At 36.8% G+C, this 25,013-nt stretch overlaps 1 protein-coding gene across 1 annotated transcript in view; it reads left to right on the top strand.

Moving 5' to 3' along the window:
• LOC109541848 (putative uncharacterized protein DDB_G0277255) overlaps window positions 1–25,013 on the top strand; it is a gene marked incomplete in the record, with an annotated part of 55,215 nt that overhangs the window by 4,331 nt on the left and 25,871 nt on the right. The window contains 1 exon segment of the mRNA XM_048669724.1: window positions 14,075–14,215. Within this exon segment, the coding sequence (XP_048525681.1) occupies window positions 14,171–14,215 (45 nt within the window).

The raw sequence follows: 25,013 nt of genomic DNA, 5'->3' as shown, positions 1-25,013 counted from the left end.
AAATGTTTCCGGGATCCAGACCGCCAAAAATTCCCTGAAACTCCAAATTTTTCTCAAAAAACTCATTTAGTCTGCTTAAAATCTCGATCTGGATCAAGTATTCAATTGCCGTAATATAATTTATCGGTCACAAAAAAAAACAGATAAAAGTTATATGAAAAAGGGTAAAGCGAAAAATTAGTGAATCTTCAGGTTACAACAGTGATTTAAAATCTTGTGAAAATGAATGAAATCTCATCAGAACTTAGAGAGGAGGGTAAAATTAAAATAAGGAAAAAATTAAAAATATTTCCTTATTAACTTACAGATGCACTTTAATAGGAGTATTATTATTATAATAGCGAGAAACGATAGGACTTCTCTTGTTGGACGATGATTAATTCAACACGTGCATTTAAATGGTATTTTACAAGTGAACATTTCAAATTACGCAGTTTTTTCGCCGCCTTCTAACGTCACTGGTGTGCAGATTGGACCGACGAAGAAAGTGGTGAAATGACTCGGTTGTTTTTACACATATGTGGCCATTTCTGGGCTTAAAATCGGTCATCTTTGGTCGAGACCAGCCGGAAAAAGTGGCTTTTTGTAGCCTTCGCCACTTTCATATAGTGACAAGGCATTCAGTTTAACGCGACGGTCCAATTTCTCTAAGAAATTCTTCTTGTTTTCTTCATTTTTACTTTGGAAGCACTAAATGGTTTATCTATTGATTATCGAATATTAACTGCGGTAGTTCCTACATTGGCAGCAATGGCAGCATTGTTGGATTCATAGCACAAACAAATATTTGCAAAGTTTCAGGTAATTAACAAAACAGCCGCTAAATTGACTGGCTTTTAGCGGATTTTGGCGTTCATTTTGCGCCTACCAGATAATCGAAAATCGAGTTACTGTTATGTATATCTGATCAAGACTTCAGCAAAAACAATTGCCCAGAACCTAATCACCGATTCAAGTCAGATGGCTTGGCAAAGAAAGTATCTACGTAGGTAATGAAAGTATAGGAAAAAACAAAACAAGTATTTATTTATTGGTTATTACGTACGAGATATTGGCTTGCCGGATCGTCTATTTCGCAGATAGCGCATTCTTCCACGTAAAGAAAAAGCCAACATTGCCGTAATTGTTTTTTTCACCCGGAGTCCTAATGGTTCGGTACACGTTCTTCTATTGATTTACACAAATGTAATGCGTAGTTTGAAGTAAAATATTAGGTTCTCGTTGAATGGTTTTGAGATTCTTGTTGGCAACAGACGTAAAGAGATTGTCTCGCTTGATGTTACTGGTTCGAGAAGCGAAACGTGTACTTCATATTGTTCCATTCAACCGCTAACTTAATATTCCTACCCATAATTTGTCTCAGGCAGTTGTTGCAAAGCCATCTATCTTAGCCAGTTACTTGATCCTAAATGTATTCAACACCAACTTGCAATTTCATCTTAAGTGGGCAAATCAGTCGCATACACACGACAGCAAGGTGTGAACTGAACAATACATTCGTAGGTACTTAGAATCGTTACAAATACCGCGGTTTGTAGGTCGAGCATTGAGCAATGTGGTTCGTTTTTTACCGTAAACGTGTTGCTTCTAAGCGAATTAAATTCAATGTCGCAGTGCCCAGTGGGTACAATAACGCCTTGTTGATTGCAAAATCATTTTACAAGCTTAATAGATTCAGTTCGAACTGTTTGCATTATTTATTTTCCATTAGCAAGGAAAAATAGCCTGGAAGCCCTGACATAAAAAATATGAAGAATTAAAACACTGACTGCTCTCAGCAAGCCATAACATGCAAGAAAATGCGAGCACCGATTGTTGATGCAAATACCTGATGAACAGAAATAAATGATCAGCTTAACTGACAAAGTGAACAAATGTAGGAGGGTGGAAACGCCACGAGACAACAGTATAAATGACTTTAACAGCGGCAATATAAGAATGATGAATTTTCGGATTCATTGAATCTGAGGTCGATGTAAATTTTTAACAAAATGGAAAATAAACAACTGCATAAATCTCTCTTAAAACGCAATACATATTTAATGTTCCTGCAAAATTGCCATTTTGTGAGTTTTTCTCTTCGCGAGCTTCTGATAAATAATGTAAATATGCAAACGTTTCCTTATTGTGATGCAAAGTTTGTTCTGAAAATGTTACGCAAGTCGGCTGAAAGTTTGTCGTTCTGTTGAATTCTTAAACAAATCAATCAGTGTGAAGTTTATCTATTTGATGCCAAACATGTAACTTTTGCTGCCGTTAAACACATACGGATAGTCCAACTTGGACGACAAACATCCATTTCTCGTAATTCGTTCTAATAAAGTTCAATTAAAAAAGTTTCTCTATTTGGCTTTCTTGTGGATTCATGGGAATAGAACTTTGCCTTGAATGCAACTTATTACCCCGGCCAGGAAATAAGAATTTCTAACTTTGACTTTTCAGTCGGTTTAATTCCGATAGTTCGCTTCATAAGGAGGCTTGATGTCGAGGAAACTGTTGAAAATGGCCAACAAGTCTTAAGGCTGATTTTTTGCAACGAACGAATCGGTACACCGGTTTGACTCAACGGGAATCTAACCGACGATAGTAATTTAAATGTTGCTTTCACTAATAAGTCACTGCTGGAGGTTTGTCTAGTGGGATTTATCCATAAATTCAATAAGGAACTTGTTCGATACACTAGTTGAAGTAAACCCCTTATTTATCCATGAACATTTAAAGTTAAACAGTTATTTCATTGCTCATTAAAAAAATTATTCCGTCCGCCTATCAGCAACATGTTGCCCGCTTACCGATCAACTTAACTTTCACTGTGTGATCTTTTCAAAATTATAATTTTGTTTATTTGAGATTTCTCCTAAAAGATCATCCATTTTCGTTCTGCCTACTTGTGGTGAGCGAATTTTGCATAATTAAGTCAAATCTCACATTGCCGTGAATTTAATTATGCAAAACTGTAAAACAGCATATGCTAGTCGATATAAAATATCCGCACCATTAAAAAAATGGATATTTCGTGACGTTACCGGAACAGTTTCAATTGAATTGGACCCGGACAAATTGCTTTTCTCTCAATATACTGCAACGATTTTTTTATTTTCGGTTGAAAAGTTTACTTTTATATTGTTTCTTTTCGCCTGTTTCGCGTCGAGTGCCTTTGATGTCTTTTTTCGAGTCGACTGAAATTCATCGAGTAAACCATTATGTATTTGCCATAATTAATTACTGCCATAAGAAGCATGGCTCTGTAGCGTCTAATGAACTCGGCTATAACGATGAGCAAAGAAACCAACTAATTGATAAAATGATGGATATTCTTCATTATCGTCCTAATAAAGCCGAGAATGAATAAGTACAAAAAATACTAACTGGGTGTAGTTGTTCAATTAGAGCTTTATCAAGCTTAAAGCGGGATCAAAGAAAATTTATTGGCATTGGAAGTTTTTCAGGTCAACTGCATACTTCAGGGAATTAGCTGTATTGTTAAGAAATCCTATAAAAATATGCAGGATTTTTAAAGTACGACGGCTAGAACAAAATGGTTAATACAAAAAAAACATATTTTTTCTAGTACCTATATTTACGCCAGGAAAAACGTTGTAGAAAACAAAATTTTCTCATGAATTTACAGGTATACTCGGAGGCTTACGGGCGATTTCGTGACTTATTGTTGATTGTAACAACTTTTGCGAGATTTGGCGTGCCAAAAAAGATATGCGAAAAATGAAATAACGAAGAAACAATTTTCCATCCGAAAGTTAAAACTTAATGGGCATTTTCAATTTGTTCCTCGAAGAAATGTTCAGAATAGGTAAAAAATAAACAGAAAAAAAAATCTCTGTAATTTAGTGCCTAATTCACATCACTACTACGTACAAATTGGCTGCAGCGTTTGCTGAATTACGAAATCTTGTTATCAAGAACTTTAAAGCGCATTCCACCTGGAGGAAATAATAATATATAATTATTTATACAGAAACGACTGTCGGAGGCGAATATGTTTCGTAAGTTTTCCGTTTAATGCCTTCTAAATACTGCAAATAAAATGCCAATTATTTGTTCATTTAATCTGTAAGTTGAAAACGTATGTCAGAATGTACAGGATTATTGATTGATCCTTGGCCACCCCGTTTTAACATCTAATTTGAAAATTAGAGAAAAATATTAAATACAAAAGCTGTAGACATTAACGTCTAGTTTATTTTGTGTATTAATATCTACAACTTCTGTATTCAACGTTTCTTCATAATTTTCCAGAGATGTTAAAATGAGGTGGCCAAAGTTCAATCAATAACCCTGTACCATGCATTTGCATAGAACAAAAACATGATTTTCATGTGCCATTTCAACGCAGCAAAAGTTTTCCGAGACAATGTTTTGTGGAAAACCACCTGAGGACGATCGCCATTAGTCACAAGTTGCTTAATGAAGAAGAAAAGTTGACTTTTTTTGGCGCTATTAAGTAAAAGTAACGCCGCTGGGACAAGAGAACGTTGTTATCGCTGACCTACTGCTCGTAGCGGTTTCTTCTCAGCATTTGTATTCGTACGAGAGATGCAGTTTTATTTACGCCCGGCTGCACCCACTTTAACCATTCGGTTCATGATTGCGATACAAGACCGATATACTCGGCCTAACCTGATGGGAAACATCAGAAATCACCCAAACGTTCGGTCAAGAGATAGATAGTTTTCTTCAATTGCTTCCTCTATTGGGTTTTTTCAGTTTTCACTGCTGAACATATGACTTACACGCATTGTCTGCAGCAACATCTGGCCCCTCGAGTGGTTGCAATATTCATCTCATCTTAATGCCAATAACCTCATCAGAGCTTTCACTTCTTTCAGCCTTAGGTTAGTTCGATGTTAGAAGACGATTCCCTTGCCTGCAGTTCATTTGCAATGTTGAGCTTGGATTATTCTCAAGATCAGTAGTTTGATCAAGTTGGTAAAATGTTGCTCTTTTTTCGCGTTCGGTTAAAGCACGAATGAACGCAATCGTTCACACTTCTGGAATTTTTCGTTTTTGTGCAAGTAGGCAGAACGGTATCAGGAAAACGTCTTCGTAATGCAGGAACTGGAGCGTAGTGCAGTTTGAAATACTCATAATTAGTCTTATTCAATTAGACAATTGGGCGCGTTTTTTCGTTTGTGTGTGTATCATATTTTCTCTCTATACTCAACCGATCATTCGCTATACGTTGCTCAAATTCAGATTGCAATCTGCAGAGAAACTTTCAATAAAAACAAGCAATCGCGAGGGGCGTCAAAATGGCAAGATAAATTACTATTTGAAACACGTCTACTAAATCAGTCAGTTGGCAAAAGACTGAAAAAGTTGCATGTTTAGCTAGAGAAGTTGTGGAAGATGATCGATCGCGATTAGTTAACATACTTCGTGTACGGAACTGGCGGTAACTTGAGTTTTTCTTCAACACTTTTCAGCTCTGATAACGGGTGTCTGAAATCTGTGCACTGGAGGATGTTGCCCTTAAAAGAACTACTTGGATAAGTGGCCTTCGAGGCAACAAATTTGCAATTAGTTTCGCGACCACTCTAATTATAAACCAGCTCCATTTACATGGCAATTAGCACCAAACGATGGTCATTTTAAAACTGGTTGCTATTGATTCATTTCGCATCTGCAATACATTATTCTAATCCAATTTATTGCAAAATGTATCGAAATTGTGGTGATTTTCCGCGAAATATTGCATGTTTCGGCTGGTCAAATTGTCGCTAAATTCGACAAATCAATAAATCAAAGTGATGCTTGTAAAAGATTGAATAAATAATTATGGTGGATAGTGGTTTCTTGTGTGCTATTAGTATAACTATCTAAACTGTTCAACCCAATGAACGTTATACAGCCAAATTTGCCCTAAGTAGCGTTATTTAGTGGAATTATGTTTCCAGTAGTGCTTGTTTGTGCAATAAATAGTGCGTTAGATAAAGCTTCTACAGAGAGGCAAACGACACAATGCAAAATTTTCTTATTCAAACACCACAAGCATTCAGATAAACCTCATGTCGTGAAAAAAGTTACTGAAATTTATGAAAAAAACTTAGTTTGATGGGCTGTGACTTATTATGGCTGAAAATATTCAGATTTCGATTTCTTTTTACATGACATTCTAAATTATTTTAGCTTGTAGAGTCATCCTTAAAACTTTCATAACGCATTTTCCCCAAACACTCTGTATTTAAAAGTAAACTTCACTTAGTTGAAAATTTTATAGAATCACATATTTCGGTAACTTTTCCGCAATTCAATAATCGAATATTCGTCTTACATTGTCTATGATATCCAGACCGTTTTGTTGTTAGGTTTGTCTGAAAATTAATTTCTCAGGAACGACAAAATTATCTACAAGTTCAGAGTTGTGCGCTCTAAATGTCGTCAAAATTTCTTCAAACACTCATTCAAATAACATGAAATGCTGAATTTTGCGCCCTTCTCAAATGTTGATTTGAAACTGAAAGCTTTTATGCAACTGCAGACTCTTCAATCAAAAAAAACAACTTTTCAAAGAAACTTTAAAGATTGACATTCTGTAGAAGACTCTTTTTTTATCAATCTTTGGCATAAACTTTTACCTAAATGTCTGATATTCGATTTTCGTGGGACTTTTTGTGACAAATCCACCAGAATTAACTCAGGCACATTGTTATAATTGAATCGAGTTTCCAATTCTCTATCCAATGATACAAAAACGAACTCTTTGGGTCAAATGGTCTTTGACCAATGTCACAAAAGGCGGCGTCACTATCAATCGATTACGCCATTAAAAAACAGGCAAAACAAATCTGTCCAAAGCAAGACTTATTTGAAATCAGCAAAGCAAGAGAGAGAAACATAAAGAAATCATAAAAGTTCAGTTGCTTGTCGGAAAACTAAGCTCAGTTCAAGCTAAAAGATTTATAGATTAAAGAGCATTCTTACTAGCTTTCTGCAAGCTGGCGCCCCATCCTCCATTTTCAACCCATTAATTAAAAAAAACTTCACTACAGTTTCACACTTCACACAATTAGAATACACTTCGAATAGAAAACATTAATAGGTAAATGTTTATTCTCGACATTTTTGTAGAAAGTGCCTGTTTGGATTGCAATATTTCCAAAGGCAAATTTCACGTTCCACCGTAACGAAAGTGAACAACAGCTAAACGAAAAACGCCCCGACCGCCAATTTTTCACTAATTTAACCTTAAATTAAGTGCCATTTATATTTGTCTGGACTTCCTTCATCTGCAGTGATTAATGCACAACGCCAAAACTTAAATAACCGAAATCATTTTGTACTTCTAAAAATATTGACTAAACAAACCGCGAAGAAATCGCTTAAAAATGAAACTGTTGCTCAATTTCCGAGCGACGATAGAAACCAACTAAATTTCAACCAACTAAAAATGACCTTTAAAGTTCTGATTTCAAGCATTGTTCGGCCACAAGCGCAATTCGAGGTGCAGCGCAGAGAGGCGCGATGAGTTATAACCCACCAGCTCACAGAGCGGCATCAACTCAGAAGCGCAACTCAGCACAGTGCTTCCCACGCCTAACTAAGAGATCAGAAATGGTGCTGGATAAGATTTCCTACAGAAACCAAGTCCTGTTCATGTAAATGCCACGTGAATATAGTAACTACCTTGCAATAAACACCAAGTGATTAATAGTTGGGTTTAACCTTGATCCGTACTATTTCTAGATGTATTTTTGCTGCACCCATTAAATAACGGTTAGCAAGAGCAACCGCACGTGAGCAAAATAATTCAACATTTGCAAACCTAATAGAAGCTGAATAACAAAATAGCCTGAAGAATGTAGGTGGTTTTCCCGTGTACTTTGCGCCCCAATACAGAGGTTGCGGATTTGAAAATGTCATGTTTTATCTCACACCTCCAGAAATTGAGAGACTTTTTTACTCAAAACGCATACATTTCCAATGTGTGCGACAAGGACTAGGTGATTTATCCTTGATCTAGTGAGGGATAATTGAACCAAAATTTTTAATTAATTAAGTAAAGCAATCTTCAGAGGTTGCCAATGCCGAGAAAAACGTGCTGGCAGGGACAAATCAATTGAAAGCAGCTTGGCCGTTGGCCGTCAGCCAGCAAAAGCCCAAACCATGGACTTTCGCTTTTATTGTCATACATTCACGGCATTATCTAAGTAAAAACCGCCAGGTATATCGGTCGTAACTTCACAACTAACATGATCGTGTCGCTCCGGGTTTCTCATAATTGAAATTGCTCGCTTGGCATCGAAAAAATTCCGGCTTTATAGCAAATAACTGGCCGCTAACGATATTTTCGATCTTCGGTTTCTACAGTTACGTTCTTGCCAAGTCGTTGCCGATGTAGTAATGTGGTTGCGAAATGCTAAGGTTTTACAAGCATTTTTGCCAGCATGTATTACATAATACCTGGTGTGGTTGATATCGGAATTTGATGCTTGCTACATGATGCATTTTTTGCATTTTCTGCACTGTCGGGTCTTGGGACCAGTTGCGAAAAATGTGTCTATCAACTTTTTAATTTCCTTTCTACTGTTTATTGGAGCAAAAATGGCACATTGTGGTACAAGAGCCGAAAGTAGAGGATCAAGAAAAGATAAATTGTCACTGTAATGGGCAAATGTGATTCTTTCGCTATGGAAACCAGTGACGAAACTACGCACTTACCACCAGGAGATCAAGAAAATAGATTTTATTCAACTGAACTCATATACCATTTTAAGAAATAGCAAATTTAACAAATAGCCTTCTGACAACGACGCATTTGAATGCTGTAGTTGGAATAGGGAAAAATGACCAGCTTATTCCGCAACATGAGGAGTGGCTCAATATTCCAGAGCCAAACCTATTAACAGTTCTCATACCTTGTAAAGGTGTATTTACAGTTCAAGCAGACAATGGGCAGAACGTTGCTGTTAACTTATCTATTMTGATCGGGAAAAGATGATTWGCTTGGTAGGTTGGGGCCTTTTTCCTGCCCCACTTAACTGTACCTCTTGAACAGCTTGTTCTAATTCCAGTTATGAAAATCAACAACCGCTTCGTTTTCTTGTGAAAAACAGGAAGTTGCTGACACTGCGTCTCGATATCCAATTTTCTACCGCTGTAGAAAAAGCCACCACTTATTAGTAAACCTTGCAGAACCATCGACCGCTACTTTACTACGATTCTTCTTATTTCATTTGCTTGGTTGGTGTTTACGGTACCACTTCGCTATGTTGCCGGTACCAATGCGATTAAAACGCACGAAGGACGCTAGATTGAAACCGGCAAGATGAGCAATCTTCGCGCAAGGTCGACAGTTCTTCAACTGCTAATTATGGGTGTTCGTGGTGCTTCCTTGTCAGTACTCATCCGACATTGTTTTTCTGCAGCAATTTAAGTCTCATGCTCAAGGTTGCTGTCGCATTTTTTTCGGAAAATATTATAACAATAGCAATATGGAGCTTCACGCCATATGAACCTTGAGTTGTTTTGAAGTGTAAAGGCCTTAGCATAAGTTTCTGGCTGCAAAACAACTTTAGATTGGCTGAAATCGAGAAGCAATAGCGATTCATGGCCACGTTAGCCATGAAAAACTTAGAATTCGAAATATAGCCGATGGCCACCCTTACTTCAAAGGAAAATTATTTGCAAACCCAAGTAAATACTAGCATTTATCATAATCAACAAAGTACGTTCTATTGATTTATTGATGCCCATTGAATGTGGACGGGACTGCATGAATTCAACAATTCAACCTTCACTGCTTGGCAAATAATTATCGTTGAAAGCATTGAAAGTGTAAAAGTCTCGACGGTATGGCTATTTTTTACCATAAGGCAAGGTAAAGCTGATCAAACCAGCACTGTTTGCGGTATTGTTTAGATGCTCATAATGAATATTCTGGTGTTACTTTCGTTTGATGTTAGCAGGTTTTTCTGTTGTTTTCGTCCATTTCCAGCCATGCGATTCACTCGCATGGGTCGAAGCCTATTCGGTTTTGAATTTCGCTGTATTTGAACAGGCGAATGTCGATTCCGGAGTTCAGAATCAACAAACATGCGATATTAAAATTTTCTCGTTAATTCTGATTTACTGTTGTTTGCTCTGTTTATGTTACTGATCTCTCTGAATACAGATTTGTTACATTTTTTGCCATGTATGTATACCTAGCGCAATGAAAAGTTTTTATTGGAAACTTGGATATGCGATTAATCTTCCAACCGGGTAACTTTAGAAAAGTAGTTTAGATATGAATCACTTTTGCATTCTCTTGGATGATTTGCTGCCAAATCGCCGTGCAGTTTTAGTGTCCATAAATTTCCCTGCTTGTGCAGCTTATATGTGGAGTATGCAAATTTGATTATTACATCTGAGATGTCTGGTGGCTGATTTGAGAAAATCACACGAAGGCTCAGGACTGTGCACGTCTTGCAAATAATTTATTAATTGCAGAGGGACTTGCATAATCTCCCCTTTGGCGCACAGTGAATCTCGCAATTTTACCTCACCTTTGAACAGGAGAAATTTTCTCTGTTTTATAACGAGGACGCTAAATATCGGCTTTTGTATTTAACCAGAGGGGGTCGCGAAAATCGCCTGTTAAAAATATTCATATTAAATAGTTTTCGATATTCATCGAATGTAAATAGAGCAGAAATATTGGGAAAAATTTCATTGGAATGAATAAGTCTTCTTGAAAGAGCGTGAAATTTTCAATTTTTCTCCTTCATCAGATATTTTTGAGCAAATTTTCCATTTCAGTCACATTTTTATGCGGAAAACTGTTTGGAAATTTGCTTCTCAAGACTAAAAATTGAGCTGAAAAGTTGAGGAAATTTTCATCGGCAAGCGGAAAGTTCTTTCTATAAGTTCAGTTAGTGCAATTTTTACCCCCGGCAGGAACTTCAGTGTGAAAGTGTCGGTTGCCGTCGGAAAATTCGCATCTCAAGCTCAAATTGAGTCAGAAACTTGAGAAAAAGCGTATAGAATAGAGCAAAACCAAGCATATATACTCTGAACGTTTCAATCTGCCTTCACCATCATCAGGCATTTCAGTGAACGTGTGGATCTAGATTTACTACAATGCCGCTCTAAACGAAGCAATATTTTGCACAATTAATGCTAAACCAACAGGCGTGGAAAGCTAATAAATATGGAACTCTCATCTACATCTACATGACGACCAGGGGAAAAGTAAAGCCAAACTTACCGAAAGCTGCATCGTGCCACCTGGAAAGAAAAAAGGAAATGTGTTTAGTAGAACCTAAAATCTGTCCAAAGACCATGCTATTGAAAATCCATTAAACTTCAGTTGCATTTTGAAAAGCTATACTCAGTTCAAGCTATGAACTTAAAGATTAGAAATCATTCTCACCAGCTTTATGCAAGCTGGTACCAAATTCTCCATTTTCTACCCATTAATCCCCAAAAAGTAAACGCCGCACTTGAACAGACAATAATAATTAATTTCAAATTAAAACTGGCGGTGTTTCAGGAGTACACAAAAAATAGTTAAAAAAGTAATTGTTATTAAAAACTGAGAAATTTGCAAAAAACTATAGGGTGATTCAAAAATGGCGTCATTCCTTTTCAGGGGTAATAGGGGTTCACTTGGAGAGTACGAGAAAAATATAGAAATTTTTTTTGCGTTAATTTTATACACGTATTTATGCAATTTATTGAGGTACATTCCCTTGATCCATCCTTCTGATCTAGTTTTTTGCAAAGATCTCAGTTATTAACAAAAATTATTTTTTTAAAATATTTTCCTTGTACTCACAAAAGACCCCAGACCGCACCCCCAGAGGAATAACGCCAATTTTGAATCACCCTGTATAGGGCGAAAAGTGTCGTTTTTTGAACCACGACGGCTGACGGGTGATGTCAATGCCATGTTTCAAATGTCACCTTTCGACGTTTGTAATTTTTCTAAAGCAATTTTTTTCTAAGCAAATACAAGTGAAACAATGGGTGTTGAAAATATGTATGCTATTTGTATAAGTTGTATATTTTGCAAGACATTTGCGCTATTCAAGAAGACCGTGTTTTGCGCGTGAGCATCGGCGAACCCAGAAAAATAGGAAAACGACTTCGAAACTGAACTTGCAACATAGTTATAATTCACGTAAGTAAACTTTAGATTAAGATCAATAGTTGTTTGAAACTTACGTATTTATTGAGAAAACACGCCAGTTACTTTCGAATGAAAATACTTTAAAACATATAATGATGCAATGCTAATAAAAAGTGCTTCTTTATGATCATCGCTTCTGATCGGAAAATGGCACTTTTTTCGAATAAAATCAGAACTTGTGTCCCAGATCCGCCCAGTAAACCAATTGCGGGAAGACAATTTTGTCTTTTATGCTCTTGTATTTTAACTTTCCTTAAATGCGACTACAAGTTGATGCAATTCGACCGCGGCAAACAATGGCCGTTCTGGGATGGATAAAAAGACACAAATTATTTTGCATGCCGGGATACATTAATGAGCACTTCGCACAGTGGAAGCGTGAAAATGCAGCCGCTAAAAGCTGTATTTTGAACATGGGACTCAACAGGAACGTGCGTAAAATATACATGGATTTTGCGGCATTTTTTTTGAGAATTTTCACTGAACTGATTTGCATTAGTTCTAAGGCAACGCCTAGTCAGCAAATGGCTATAATTACTTCCAGCTACATAAAATCAAGTTTTTGCTGATGTCAAAAGTGAGCGTACAATCGTCACTTTCCTTTCTCCTGCTGAATGTTGTTGCACACTTTTCCCATTGATTTCCTGTAAATGACAACATTTTCTACTCATTGTTAATTCCAAAAAAAATAGGCGAATGCTCACTACTTTGTTCGCTAAGTTTTCTGACTTAGTCAATGCAAAAGCTCGGAGGGCAAAAAGTCCTTTGCGACCAGTCTAATCGCTTATAGCTTTTAGTCTTTTTAAAAAACTTTCGCTGGGAGAAGACAAGACAACCGGGTAGAGAAAAGGACGGGGAATGGTAAAAAGCAAGAATTTAGTTAATCTTTCAGCGTTTAATCTCTGGAAGAGAAAAAAATTTTGACAACGAAACTGTCGCAAACGCTTTTTAAATTTTAATTTAGTGCAGCACTTAGTGAAGACAGGCAATAGGGAACTACTACTACTACACGGTATTTTTGACGATCAGGCAGGCAGGAATCGGAGAATCTCCAAAAACGCCTGGGAATGAAATTTTTGTCCACTACCCATTTTCCAGCGATCGTCCTCACTGTTTTGCATGAAAGCTCTTCAATTTGGAGACTAATTAATTTCTGAGCCTTTTGTCTGAGACTTTTAATTTTCACTACTTTTACCTGAGTTATTCGAGTCATTATGCTGATCCCAGAAGAATTTCCCGGTAAACTTTTAACTAGTTGTTTGTGAGTGTTGGGTTGAGTGCGACAACTACCTAACAGTCTGAATGAGACCAACTTTCGAGCTAAAAATTCAAAGTTGGTTCGACTTTTTAATTATCCGACTGAAATATTTCAGAATCAGCCTCGTATTAATGCATCAGGCGGGTTTTAAATAAACAGCTTTATGTTTGGTTTCAAGCCGACACTAATTTAGCATTGATCTACCAGCAAATGTAGCTTTGTATACTGTTTTTCAAAAATACATTATTTTATTAACATTACGCAATGTAATTTAACGGTGGACTGTTGATTTCCACATTGTAATCCTAAATTTCCTGAACAAACAGAGGGTGGGTTTAATGCCTCAATGGCCCATTCAGCAACGATTATCTTTCCATATGGGTGTTCGTATTTTGCAATAATTAATCAACATTTTATGTGTCTATGTGTGTTTGTGTAAGCACCAACTTATATCCGCTTCGTTATTTAAGCTCCACTATTAATCGCGTGATCGAAATCGACGCGACAATTCGTGGGTAATTTATAGATGGTCATTGAAGTCTGAGTGTCTGCTATTTGGGGTAAAGAACATGTTCTAAGTGCTAAACGGGCAAAAAAGTACAGTACCTTCTGAAAAACAGCGTAAAATTACAACTACCTGTGGTGAGATAAATCAAACTGCGCTAATTGAAACTGATTTTTTGCAGGTTTAAGTGCTTTCGGCAGCGTCCAAGATCTATAAATGCATGTCAAATGGCATGTGATTAACTAATAATCCGAACACATCAGCAACAGCGTCCACCATGGAGACTGAAGAACTCATAAAGCTTGTAGATGGCATCTATAAGGTAGGCAGTAATTTTACTTTTCCAATCCCAGTTTGTTTGTTGAGTGGTTATTATCGGTCGGTTTTCCCAATATTATCCTTCTTTAATACCAACTCGCGCCCAACTTTGTTACTACTTCATAACTTGCGCTTTTATGACACACACTACTCTATATACATGTGCACTATGCATATGACTCAAACAGCGAAAAAACTTGGAAACGAAAATCCAAAATTTTTGGGTAAAACAGCTTTTTTATCGATTATTTCGGTCTCTTCTTGGGACCAACACTAACCAAGATAGATCTATTACATTCCGAGCCGAAGATAACGCTGGGAAAATTGTGAATAATAAAAACGTCCCTAAATGTGCCACGTCCAAGCCGTTAATCATTTTTATTGGAGGGAACGGAAGAATTATTTTTATCTACTTAAACCATTTACAATTTCGAGATAATTTGGAAATCAGGTCTTGAATGTGATGCAAGCGCTGATGTGGTCGTCCCAATGAAGAGAAAGGCTTTATGGAGATAAACGATGTGATTAACATTATAATTGTTGCTGATTAGGTGTTTAAAAAAGTGGTCAAAAGCTTCAGATAAATTAAGTTGCGCAATTGTGGTTATTATGAGTAGACTTGAACGTGATTTAGTAGATTTGAGGTGCGGCAGTAGCTTGTCTTTATTATTATTTTTTACGTATTTCAACCGGTTTTCTAATTCATTACTTTTGCCTGAAACCCTGGACCGTTGACGGCTCTGCTTAAGACCCCGCTAAATTAGCGAGAATATTCAACTATTCCCTATGACTTCAGGTTGGTTTTCAAATAATTAGGGAAACAAATATTCCATTAAGCAGTAAACATCTCAGTAATCACAATCGATTTGCATTTCTAATTGGAATTGCTTAAGAGCGCAACGGTATTCTCAAGGAAATGGGCAGTTAAAGGAGAATTGACCGCATATCTTTTATAGTCAATGATTTGCTGCATGTTAAGTAGAGTATGACTAATTAATTTCTATGTTGGTGTGTGTGATAAGGCAAATCGCGCAATGTGTTACGGAAATATTTCATCATCTCGCTGGGCGTACTGGAAGATTCACTGTTTTGTTGGTTTATTAACAGAAATAAATTAGTTTAGTTCGGCGGCAAACAGATAAGAAAAGTTCTATTGAAAGGTGTGTGTTGTTCGGTATTTGCAATTGAATTCTATTATTAATTCATAGACAAAAACTCCGGATTCAAAGCAATGAGCATGTGGGGCTGCTACTTTGAAATCTCTAGTATGTGCGTCCTTTCGCATGGATACCCACGTAATTTAAATCCTCTGCATGGCATTGCAAATATTTTCACTCGTTCCACTGGCTGTTGGAACAACAGCTTTGAACTGCAGAGCGCTCTATGCGGTTTGGGACATGCACAGTATAGAGAAGCCGCTAAAGAGCGCCGATTTTATGTGGACTGATTCAACAAATCCGGAATTTTCCATTCCCATTTCTAACCTTTGAGGCCATAATCGAAGTTATTTCGCAATTTAAATGTGCCGATATCAATTTGCATCTTGCTAACATGCCGGAATACAAGAAGGCAGGCGAACTGCAATTTTGCAATTCACCGCTCGAGTTTCGCGAAAAGTGCAAATAACTTTATTTGCACCTCGACTTTGGCGCTTAGTATTACAAAATGAAATTCTCGAAATTCTCATAACGAAGGAATTCGGTTTTAGGCACGAACTACATTAAAACAAATATAATTAAAAGTTCGAAATAATGCGACATTCATAGCGAATGTATTAATAGCATATCAGTTTCAAGCTCATTCGTAAAATAAATCTGTTCGACCCACCAGAGAGGCTAAACGAACCGCAATGTGACCAATATAAACATGCCATCATCTGATTTACATGCTTGTTGTTCACTGGGTCAATTTAGCTCCTTCCATTCAAAATAACTCTGTTTTTAAAAGTAAACGTTAATGCTTCCCAAGCGGCGTTCTAAATGGATCATGCATTTATATCAACCGTTTTGTGTTTGAATTAGAAGGCTGAGCCGGAATATTTCTAAAACACGGAAAACATAATTAAATTGTTTCTATTGAATTACCCGGAGCAGTGAAATGCACGTAGTGAAACTCGTGAAAAGTTAAATTGGAAGAAACTTTCTTTCATTATGCAGCCAAGTTTCTACTTTAGTTGAAACGGATGCTTAAGCTGCTTCAGTTTTCGGAAATTTCAGTTTGTCTCGGTTTTTTGTGTTCAAAACTCTTTTCAGATTTATAACAAACGCCAAATGAGTGGACGTGTTTGAAGATAATTGTAATGGCGCTTTTCCAGCGGCCTGGACGAACGTTTAAAACCTCTATTAGTTCATTAGGGCGCGTAGCTCCAACAAAGACACATTATATAAATAGTATGCCCAATCAGTTGAAAGCACTATTCCTTTTTTCCATACGGCGAAACAGAATGAAAGTCGAACCGAACGGAAACCGAAACCACAACACCAGTTTAACCTACATTTAAAGGTAAATATCAGTAACATTTGTCGTAAAACAGGCCGAGCGAGCGTCCTTTCTACGGTTTCTTCTCATATTAATCAAATTAAATTAAGCGATTTTGCCTGTGTTGGTTATTTAATCTTTTTAGCATCGATTATTCTATCTAATTAGCACAATTGGGTCACATTTCTTTTGCGTTTTTGAGTTTACGTTTAACGTATAAGTTCGCATACATATTTAATGCGGAGATGCAAAAGAACGGCGTTTGAACCTTCGAAAGGCCGAGCGAGGATCAAACTTGCACAATTTGACCAATCAATCACGAGAAAATCGCAAAAATATTGTTAGTTAGGTAACGATGTTACATTGAGACCAGCCAGCTGGAGTTTTGTAACGAACTAATTGCCTGTTGTTCGTATTCTTTGCCTGACTGCCGTCGGATCTCATAATCATAATTAGACGTTGGGTTTTTCATTTTATTTCAGTTTTATCTTCCGTTGATATCGAACATGTCGATATAAATTGTCGTTTAGTCTCTAAATCACTCGGTGCGAATACCAGGACGTTTTTAAACGACAATTTATGTCGAAATGTTCCCTCGCCACGTCACTTAACAACTCGTGGAAATAGAAATCGCACCGTTTCCTTCAAGACATTCAACAGGTCAGTTTTTCTAGCCATTAATTCTTCTTGGCGATTTTTCTAGGATAACGTTGCAGTTTTTAAGGCGTGTTAAGCAGATAATCTGTCTAGGTGAGGATTTCTTCGTTTTGTCGGAAGTGGCTTTGGAACTTTTCCGTTTTGAGTAATTGCTTTGCTAATTCAAGCAAATTCGGATCGCAGCTTTTCTCCATTTTGGTGAACTTGAATCTTAAAAATCAACAGCATAAATAGTTGCGTAGTAAAAATGCCCGAAGCATTCGCATTTAATTCCCAACGATGTTCCTATCCAAAAGAAAAATTACTGTTGTTTCTCGAGCTAGAGTTGGTTCTCTAGAGAATGAACACTGCTGTCGAGATAAGAGCGTTGGAATGATAGAGACAGAAAACGGTTTGGAAGGACTAATATAAATAATGAGGGCTCAATAATGAATTCACCTTCATATACACAGGGGGTCCATTTCAAGTCTCCAGGAATTAAAGAGTAGACAAAGGCGATAGAAAACGTGTTTTTTTAGTTGCTGTCAGGTGTCATTTGCGAATACTAGCCTGAATCAGAGCTTCTTAAAAACATTCTTAATTAATACTTGGACATTAAATCGTCCAGTGAAAAATGACAAACATTTATTAAAGTAGATTCTTAGAGGCGCCATTAAGATAAGGGCATTAAATACTGAACGGCTCGGCCAAGAAGAGCGAAAAGATTATGACAAGAAGAGATAAGGAAATTGTTAAGAGGAACATAGAAAAAGAGGCAAGAGCAGATTATATCAAAACTAATTGCACATTAAGAGGCAAGTAATTCTCCATATTAAGGTGTAGCGCAGGACACAGAAAAAACTACATTGCTGGCATGTTAAGCATGTTATTAAGAAATTAAACATCTGACCGTGAGAACCGCATATCCTTTGGACTGGTTTTACTTTTCAAATGGACTAGCGTTGATTCATCGCATGGAAAAATATGTTTACGATTATTTTTTCCTATTAATAGCGTTCATGTACCACTCGGTAATGAATGTGCATTCTAAATGATGGTATATGATCATCAACCGAACAGGAACTTTGTGATTTTCCTTCAGGATGTCCATTAGTGTCTTCCACCTAATTGGGCGTGCATTGGATTTTATTCGCAAACAGGAATTTTTTACTAATAACCTGAGAAGTCAGTATTATTTACACCATTTCTCAAGTGAGAAGTCGTATTTCTCTGATATTATAATGATAATAATAATAAAGTCCCTGGGTGAAATGACGAAATATGTTTATCTATGTTTTTCATTATTTTTACTTTGCCCACCTCTCTAAGTTCAGTTGAGATTCAATCCATTTCCACCAGAGTCTAAAACACTGCTGTAACTTTAAGATTCACGTTTTCGGTTTTTTCGTATGTTTTCATCGAACTTTGACCTGTTTTCTGCAGTCCGAAAAATTATATCGCGGCAGATCGTCAGTTTGACAACTGAACGACAGGAGATCAAATATTGTGACACTTCAGAAAATTTGCGGGAAATTCAAATTCTAATTCATTTACATGTTAAAATAATGGTAGAAAGTCATATATGAATCTAATTTATTTATTTTTTATTTTTGACCCGTTCTGACCATTTGTTCGCGGATGAAATTGAAAATTGATGTAAAGTTTTAACTTAGTAATCTTGAACTTCCTGCAAAAAATTATCCACTATCCACAAAAATCCACTTAAATACTAAATAGTACATAAAACACTGCTGTCACTTTAAGATTCACTTTGTCGGTTTTCTCGTAAGATTTTCATCGAACTTTGACCGTGACAGTGCGATAAATTATATAGCGGCAGTTTGACAAGTGAACGATAGGCCATCAAATATTGTAACACTTTAGAAAATTTGCGGGAAATTCAAATTTCTATTCATTTACATGTTAAAATAATGGTAGAAAGTCATGTAACAAAAAGTCGAAAGCTGAATATTTTCCGAGTTTCTTAACTTTGTTCGCGGTTTAAATTTAAGTTTAAAAGTTTTATCTTAGTAAACTTTAACTTCCTGAAAAAAATTGTTGTTTCTCCCCTTAAATACTAAATAGTACTGTGTTCTTCTATTAACATCTGAACCAACATGCCTGAAGTTAATTCGCGATATTCCCTAATAAAACTTAATAAATCTAGACGTTTCCACCGTTATTCAAACATGATTTTAGCAAGTAGCCAACGAAGAATTTTCCGAGAGCATTCATGTTTGATCAGGAGAAGGAATTTATAACAAGCTTCGAGATTGGCCAAATATTTTTTGAGAGAATAATTTAAAAACCTTGGGAGATAAATATTTGCGAGGGCGCTTGATTAAAACCGGTGGAGGGTGTTTTTTCTTTTTGGTGTGATTGATGGTGTTTTCTTAAGAGAAGGCATTTGCCAAACAACGAAAAGCATGAAACCTCGCAGTTGAGTCAACTTTTGGAAAAAAATTGGAATAATTCCATGAATGGTTCAGCATAGGGCAGCATTCGATTGAAGTCGCGCAATTACGTATGCGTTTTACGACCACAATTACGTTTCTACATAACTCAAATAATTGCCACTTGTTCATAGTTTACCGGTACCGGTTACTAATTAGGGTAAAGGTGCAGACTTACGTAAGTCGACAAGATTTGAAAAAATTACTGTGAAAATTACATCGAAATTAAGATGGTATCTGCGGTCAGAACAGAAGGATATTAGTTGCGGACACCTTGTTTGGGAGTGAGTCGATTATTTTTTGTTAGTAAACGGTTCATACGATCATTATTGGATTTGTTATGTGCTAATTTAATTAAAAGCTTATACGATTTAACGCAGGTGCTTTCACGCAGAATTCAAATTTCTTCTGAAAGTCTAAACGTTTTATTTGCCTGTTCGCTTGTAGCTTTGGACAAAGCCTTGGGTACTTCGCACTAATTACCTATCATTTGAATGATGTAACTGGAGTAATTTTAAATGAACAGTTTGAGTCCAAGTCCCGATAGCGATCAGTTACAAATTTAAAATGAAATAATACGGGGGCACTTAGAGTTATCTTGAACTAGAGCATATGCGCTGCAGAAACGGCTTATTAGGGCATAATTACCAGTCGGTGAGGCCATTCGTCTTCTTCAGTGTCCCTTTGTTATCGTTTCTTGGCTAATTAGTCACCAGTAGCTTGTCGACATCAACTCTAAATAGAATTTAATAGGAAACTGTTTAATTTAAGTCACTTTATTAACTCCACATGCATTTGAAATGGAGACTAGTCATATTTCTTGGACTGAACGTCGCTCTATTTTCAACCGTTTTTGCTTTATGGATCTTTTGAATATGTACTAAGACTCGACGTCCCATTTAGATGATATAATGCAAGGCAATTGTCTAGGGAAAAGTGCATCGCGGTTTTATGGTTGAAAATTTATGAATGTTTATGCCATTTGAAGGCGAGTGTTTGTGCAAGTTTCAATTGAAATATTCGATGCTTCGCTAATCTTTTTTCATTTGCCGTTTTTTCTTTCAATTACAGTCCTCCATTGTTAGTCTTCCAAGGAATAGTGTTCCGTTTGTTGAGAGCGAAAATAATAATTTGATCGCAGCTGTTATTTGGCTGTTTCCATAATTCGTCTTTTATTTGCCGAAATGAAGGAACGTCGAGGAACAAAAGGTCGCGATTGAATTGTACGCTTATAATAGAAAATTGTTGCTCGCTTTTCTCGTTATTGCGATAGTTCATGTTCATTTTCGTTTAATAAAATTGATTGAATTTTAGCAGAGTGAGTGCCATTGAATGGAACCGGCACAAGCTGGGAGATTTCGAAAAGTGGTTTAGTCCGGATGGACGAATTTCCATTGGCTTTAGTGCAAGTGGAGACATTTTGATGAACTTTTGGCCAAAATTGTCCAAACAAGGTCTGATGAAGAAACTTACTTGAAACATTCTTTCAAAGAAACGACGGTTTTCAGAGGGCGACACCGCAACAATAATTGTTTGACTCGTAATGAACCGACCCGAAAAATTCCCTTTACGCACCCTCGCAACGCTAAAAACAATTAAATTAAAGCAATTATCATTGTTTTCCCCGGGCGAGTCTTCAAGAGCTCTTGGACTGCTTTAAGGGCGCAGCTCTTTTTTGTTTATTACCCGATTTAATAACGCAAATTGGGCAACCCGGCACCCATTTGCCTGATGTCGGTGAATCCTTGGAATGACCCATAGATCGTGAGCGAAGAATGATTATTTGGTTATTAAAAACATTGAGGTGCAGCCATCGAGATAATCGAAGAAAAAATTCTTTTGCAACGCGTAGGATTTCACTGAATGCTCATGGGTGTGGTGCATCCACATTTTTATGGGGCTGAGAAAACGTCTAAAAGTGTTTCATTGCATACGGATCGGTTATTCTAAGCAAAGTACTCGGTTTTGCAGATGTTTTTTACTCAATAGATTGAAAGACTATTGAAATAAACTGGCTTTTATGCGGGATTGATTCGGAAAAAAGGGGCATTTTCCAATAAAGCGGCCGGTCGAAATCAACAATCCCCGATTTACAATGACATAAAATTCAGTCCGCTTTCCAAGATAGAAAAAAATATTGTCCATGCACACATGGCGCATATATTTTTATTTAAATTTGCTCCATTTGAACGCAGAAAGGTACAATGAAGCGTAATTTACTGGCACTGTGACATTGTTAAATTTTGCTCTATTCACATCGGCCAAAATAATGCACTGTTTATGGAAATTTTATTTTTCTAGCCGCTTCTCTTCCGGAAATAGGGTCAGCAGAATTTCGTGACTGAAAACAATGATCGAGACCACTTGCCATTTAGTTTATTCGTTGGTTGAAGGTAGAAATTAGAAGTGATGCACTAAAAATAGTCAGATTTGAGAACAGCCGTAACAGATTAAACATTCCTCGCACTTCCTACATCAGCTTTCTTTGTACAAGAATGTGTGTTATTGGAAACATGGGTCATAGTTGAGTGTCACCTACACACCACTTCAATCCGCCTACGTGTTCTAAAGCATGATTGATTGGTATTTGTCGTTATTTATTACATTAAATGGCTTTAAAGATTGTTCTTCCCAATGCTGAGATTAAATCTATTAATATCTACGACGGGTTTTGCAACAAACGGTTTACTAAAGCGGTGAAAACATTCATGTACCTGCTTTGCCAATGCCAAATTACAAAGCAAATGCCAATAAACCATTGCCACATCTGTATGTTGATTAGTAATTGTAATAAGAAAAAAATGTTCGGTACATTACAGGGCCAAGCTGCAATATCTAAGTATATGAAACACGCCTGAGGCGAATAGAATGTTTCTATACCCATTTGAATTGTTCACTGCAACTTTCAATCCCAACGCTGCGGCTGTTCATGGATGTTTTTCAATTTCATAAAATCATAATTAAAGCTTTGAATGCGACGTTTGATAAGGGAAAACCAGTAAAGTCTTTTAAATTTTTTTATTGGAGTTTTGGAACGTCAGTCATTTTTCTTCCGGGCGAGGCTCGTAATTAAATTTGCAAGAATTTGGCCGGAGGAAGAACTTCGCATAATTAACGCCTGGTCTTTTGATGTTCACGTTTTGCATATTCTATATTTCTAGAGCGGGTTCTGGTATTGATTACCTGATGTTTTCAGTTAACATGTTGCCAAAACTAAACGCAAACTATTGCATAGTCTTCTCCAACTAAACAACTCAACAACGCCAATTACACATAGAAAAATTTATATATTATACACAGAAAAATTTGGAGCAACTTTGGAACTGGACAAGTTCGCTTTGTTGATAGAGATTGTATTTCTGTCCGAAGTTTTATTTAGTACAATTCGTTTGCGGTTAGTGCGTGGTTTTGCAAAAAATTAGTTCTTCAGGTGGCAAATAAAGCAATGCAAAATTGGTCTAAGCTCCACATTCCACACAAGCTCTCAGTTGGATAAAGGAACATTTTTCGTATTTAAACACCACATGCATTAAGATACACCTCAGGTCTCGGAAGAAATTGTTGCATTTTCTGTGGGTGGTCTAAAAAATCAACTTTTTGGTATTGCAGTTAATTTTTTTGAGAAGATGTTGAATCAAAAACTTGCCAGCCGACTGAAGAAAAAAATTAAATTGACCAGATTGAATGAAACAAGGAACGAAATGTTTTAAAGTACATTTTACTTATTGGAGTATTTTCCCGAATCATCGATTTCGGGGGCAATTCTGATTTGGATAACTTTGTATGCAACCCTAAGACTGTGTGACTACGAGCAGAAAAGTGGTCACAGCAAGACCAAAAAGTTGAATTTTGAGACCACCCTGTAAAGAAACGGGTTCTGAAATTCTGAAAAATTAAAGAACCGTTTCGATATATCTGGTATATCTTTGAACTCTTGGTGTTGAGATTCAAAAATCAGCATTTTTGTTTTAATAGCAAAATGAAGAAAATTAGCTGTAGAAAAATTATCCGGGGGCTCTTAATTTTTGCCAAAACATTGGCGAAAAGAAGAAAAATGAGGCTCGATAAATTGCATGAAGCAGTCAGGCTTCTTCAACTTCCTAAAGTTCCAGTTTAGTTCCACATTGACTATTTACGGATCATTCAATTTCAACTAATCACCTTCTTGAAACGCCAACTGAACCACACCAGTTTATTAAACTGTCTTTCTTTTATGCTCAAAATAGTATAGAAATTGAAATATTTTGGCCGACTTGAAGTTGGACATGTTAAGATGGTCGAAACAAATGCTTGAACACTTTTTAGTGCCTTGTCTACTAACAACTAACTTGTTAATAATTTGGATTCATTGGAAATCCACCAACTGAACATCACAATATTCCAGTAAAACATTTCCGCATCTACGAAAATGATCCACGCTTGGATCAATGAGTGGTAATTGTCAATTTGAAAGTTTCCACATGGACTGGTTTTGTCGATCCTCAGTTCATTAAGCTGACTAATGGGCGATTTCTGATGTAAACCCACGATTCCGCTAAGCTCTATTAGGCAGTTAAATACGGCCAAACACTAATCTTACCTTCGAAATGCTGTGGGGAGGCAGTAAAGTACCTAAAAGGCACTGATGTTTAAGGGCCGATTAGTGCAACTGCTTTTGCGAGCGTTTTTTGTAACATTAAAAGTCTTTATCGGCCGACGTTGCGAGAATTGCTATTTACTGGCAAGTGGGCACAATTCGTTAAAAACTTTCGTAACAATCAAATTTTCTTTTTCGCATTATTTGGAGAGTTGGTGCAAAAGGATCTTTAGACTGGAACCCAAAGTGAAGCTTTTAATTCCGTAAATACCGGATTGCGCGATTAAAGAGACTCGCCGTTTCCACACAAGCCCTTGTTCGGATAAAAACCCTTTGAAAAAAATCCGGTGCACACCACAAAGCGAGTATAAACAACTCTCCATTTAATTTTCAGCTTATTATAAAACCGCTTAAACCCTGCGTCGCCCTGAGCACACTTCAAAGCTCTTATAATAAGCTCGTTCGAAAAGCCTGGAGTCGGTCCCAGGGCGTATAGCTGTTTCTGTTCAACCCTTGGAGAGTCAGGGGACACACAGCTTTTTCTAGTGTTAACGGGTGAAATTTCTGGATTTGTTTCGGGTTTATCTGCTTAAGTGGCCCCAAACTCTAATGGTGTTGAGTCGACTAACTTTCCGTGACTTTTTCTTATGCACGAAAGC

The sequence above is a fragment of the Dendroctonus ponderosae genome, unplaced genomic scaffold, assembly GCF_020466585.1.
Source record: "Dendroctonus ponderosae isolate FM_Combo_2020 unplaced genomic scaffold, Dpon_F_20191213v2 Dpon_F_20191213_9, whole genome shotgun sequence".
Taxonomy (NCBI): domain Eukaryota; kingdom Metazoa; phylum Arthropoda; class Insecta; order Coleoptera; family Curculionidae; genus Dendroctonus; species Dendroctonus ponderosae.
This window is presented reverse-complemented; position numbering and strand designations above follow the sequence as displayed.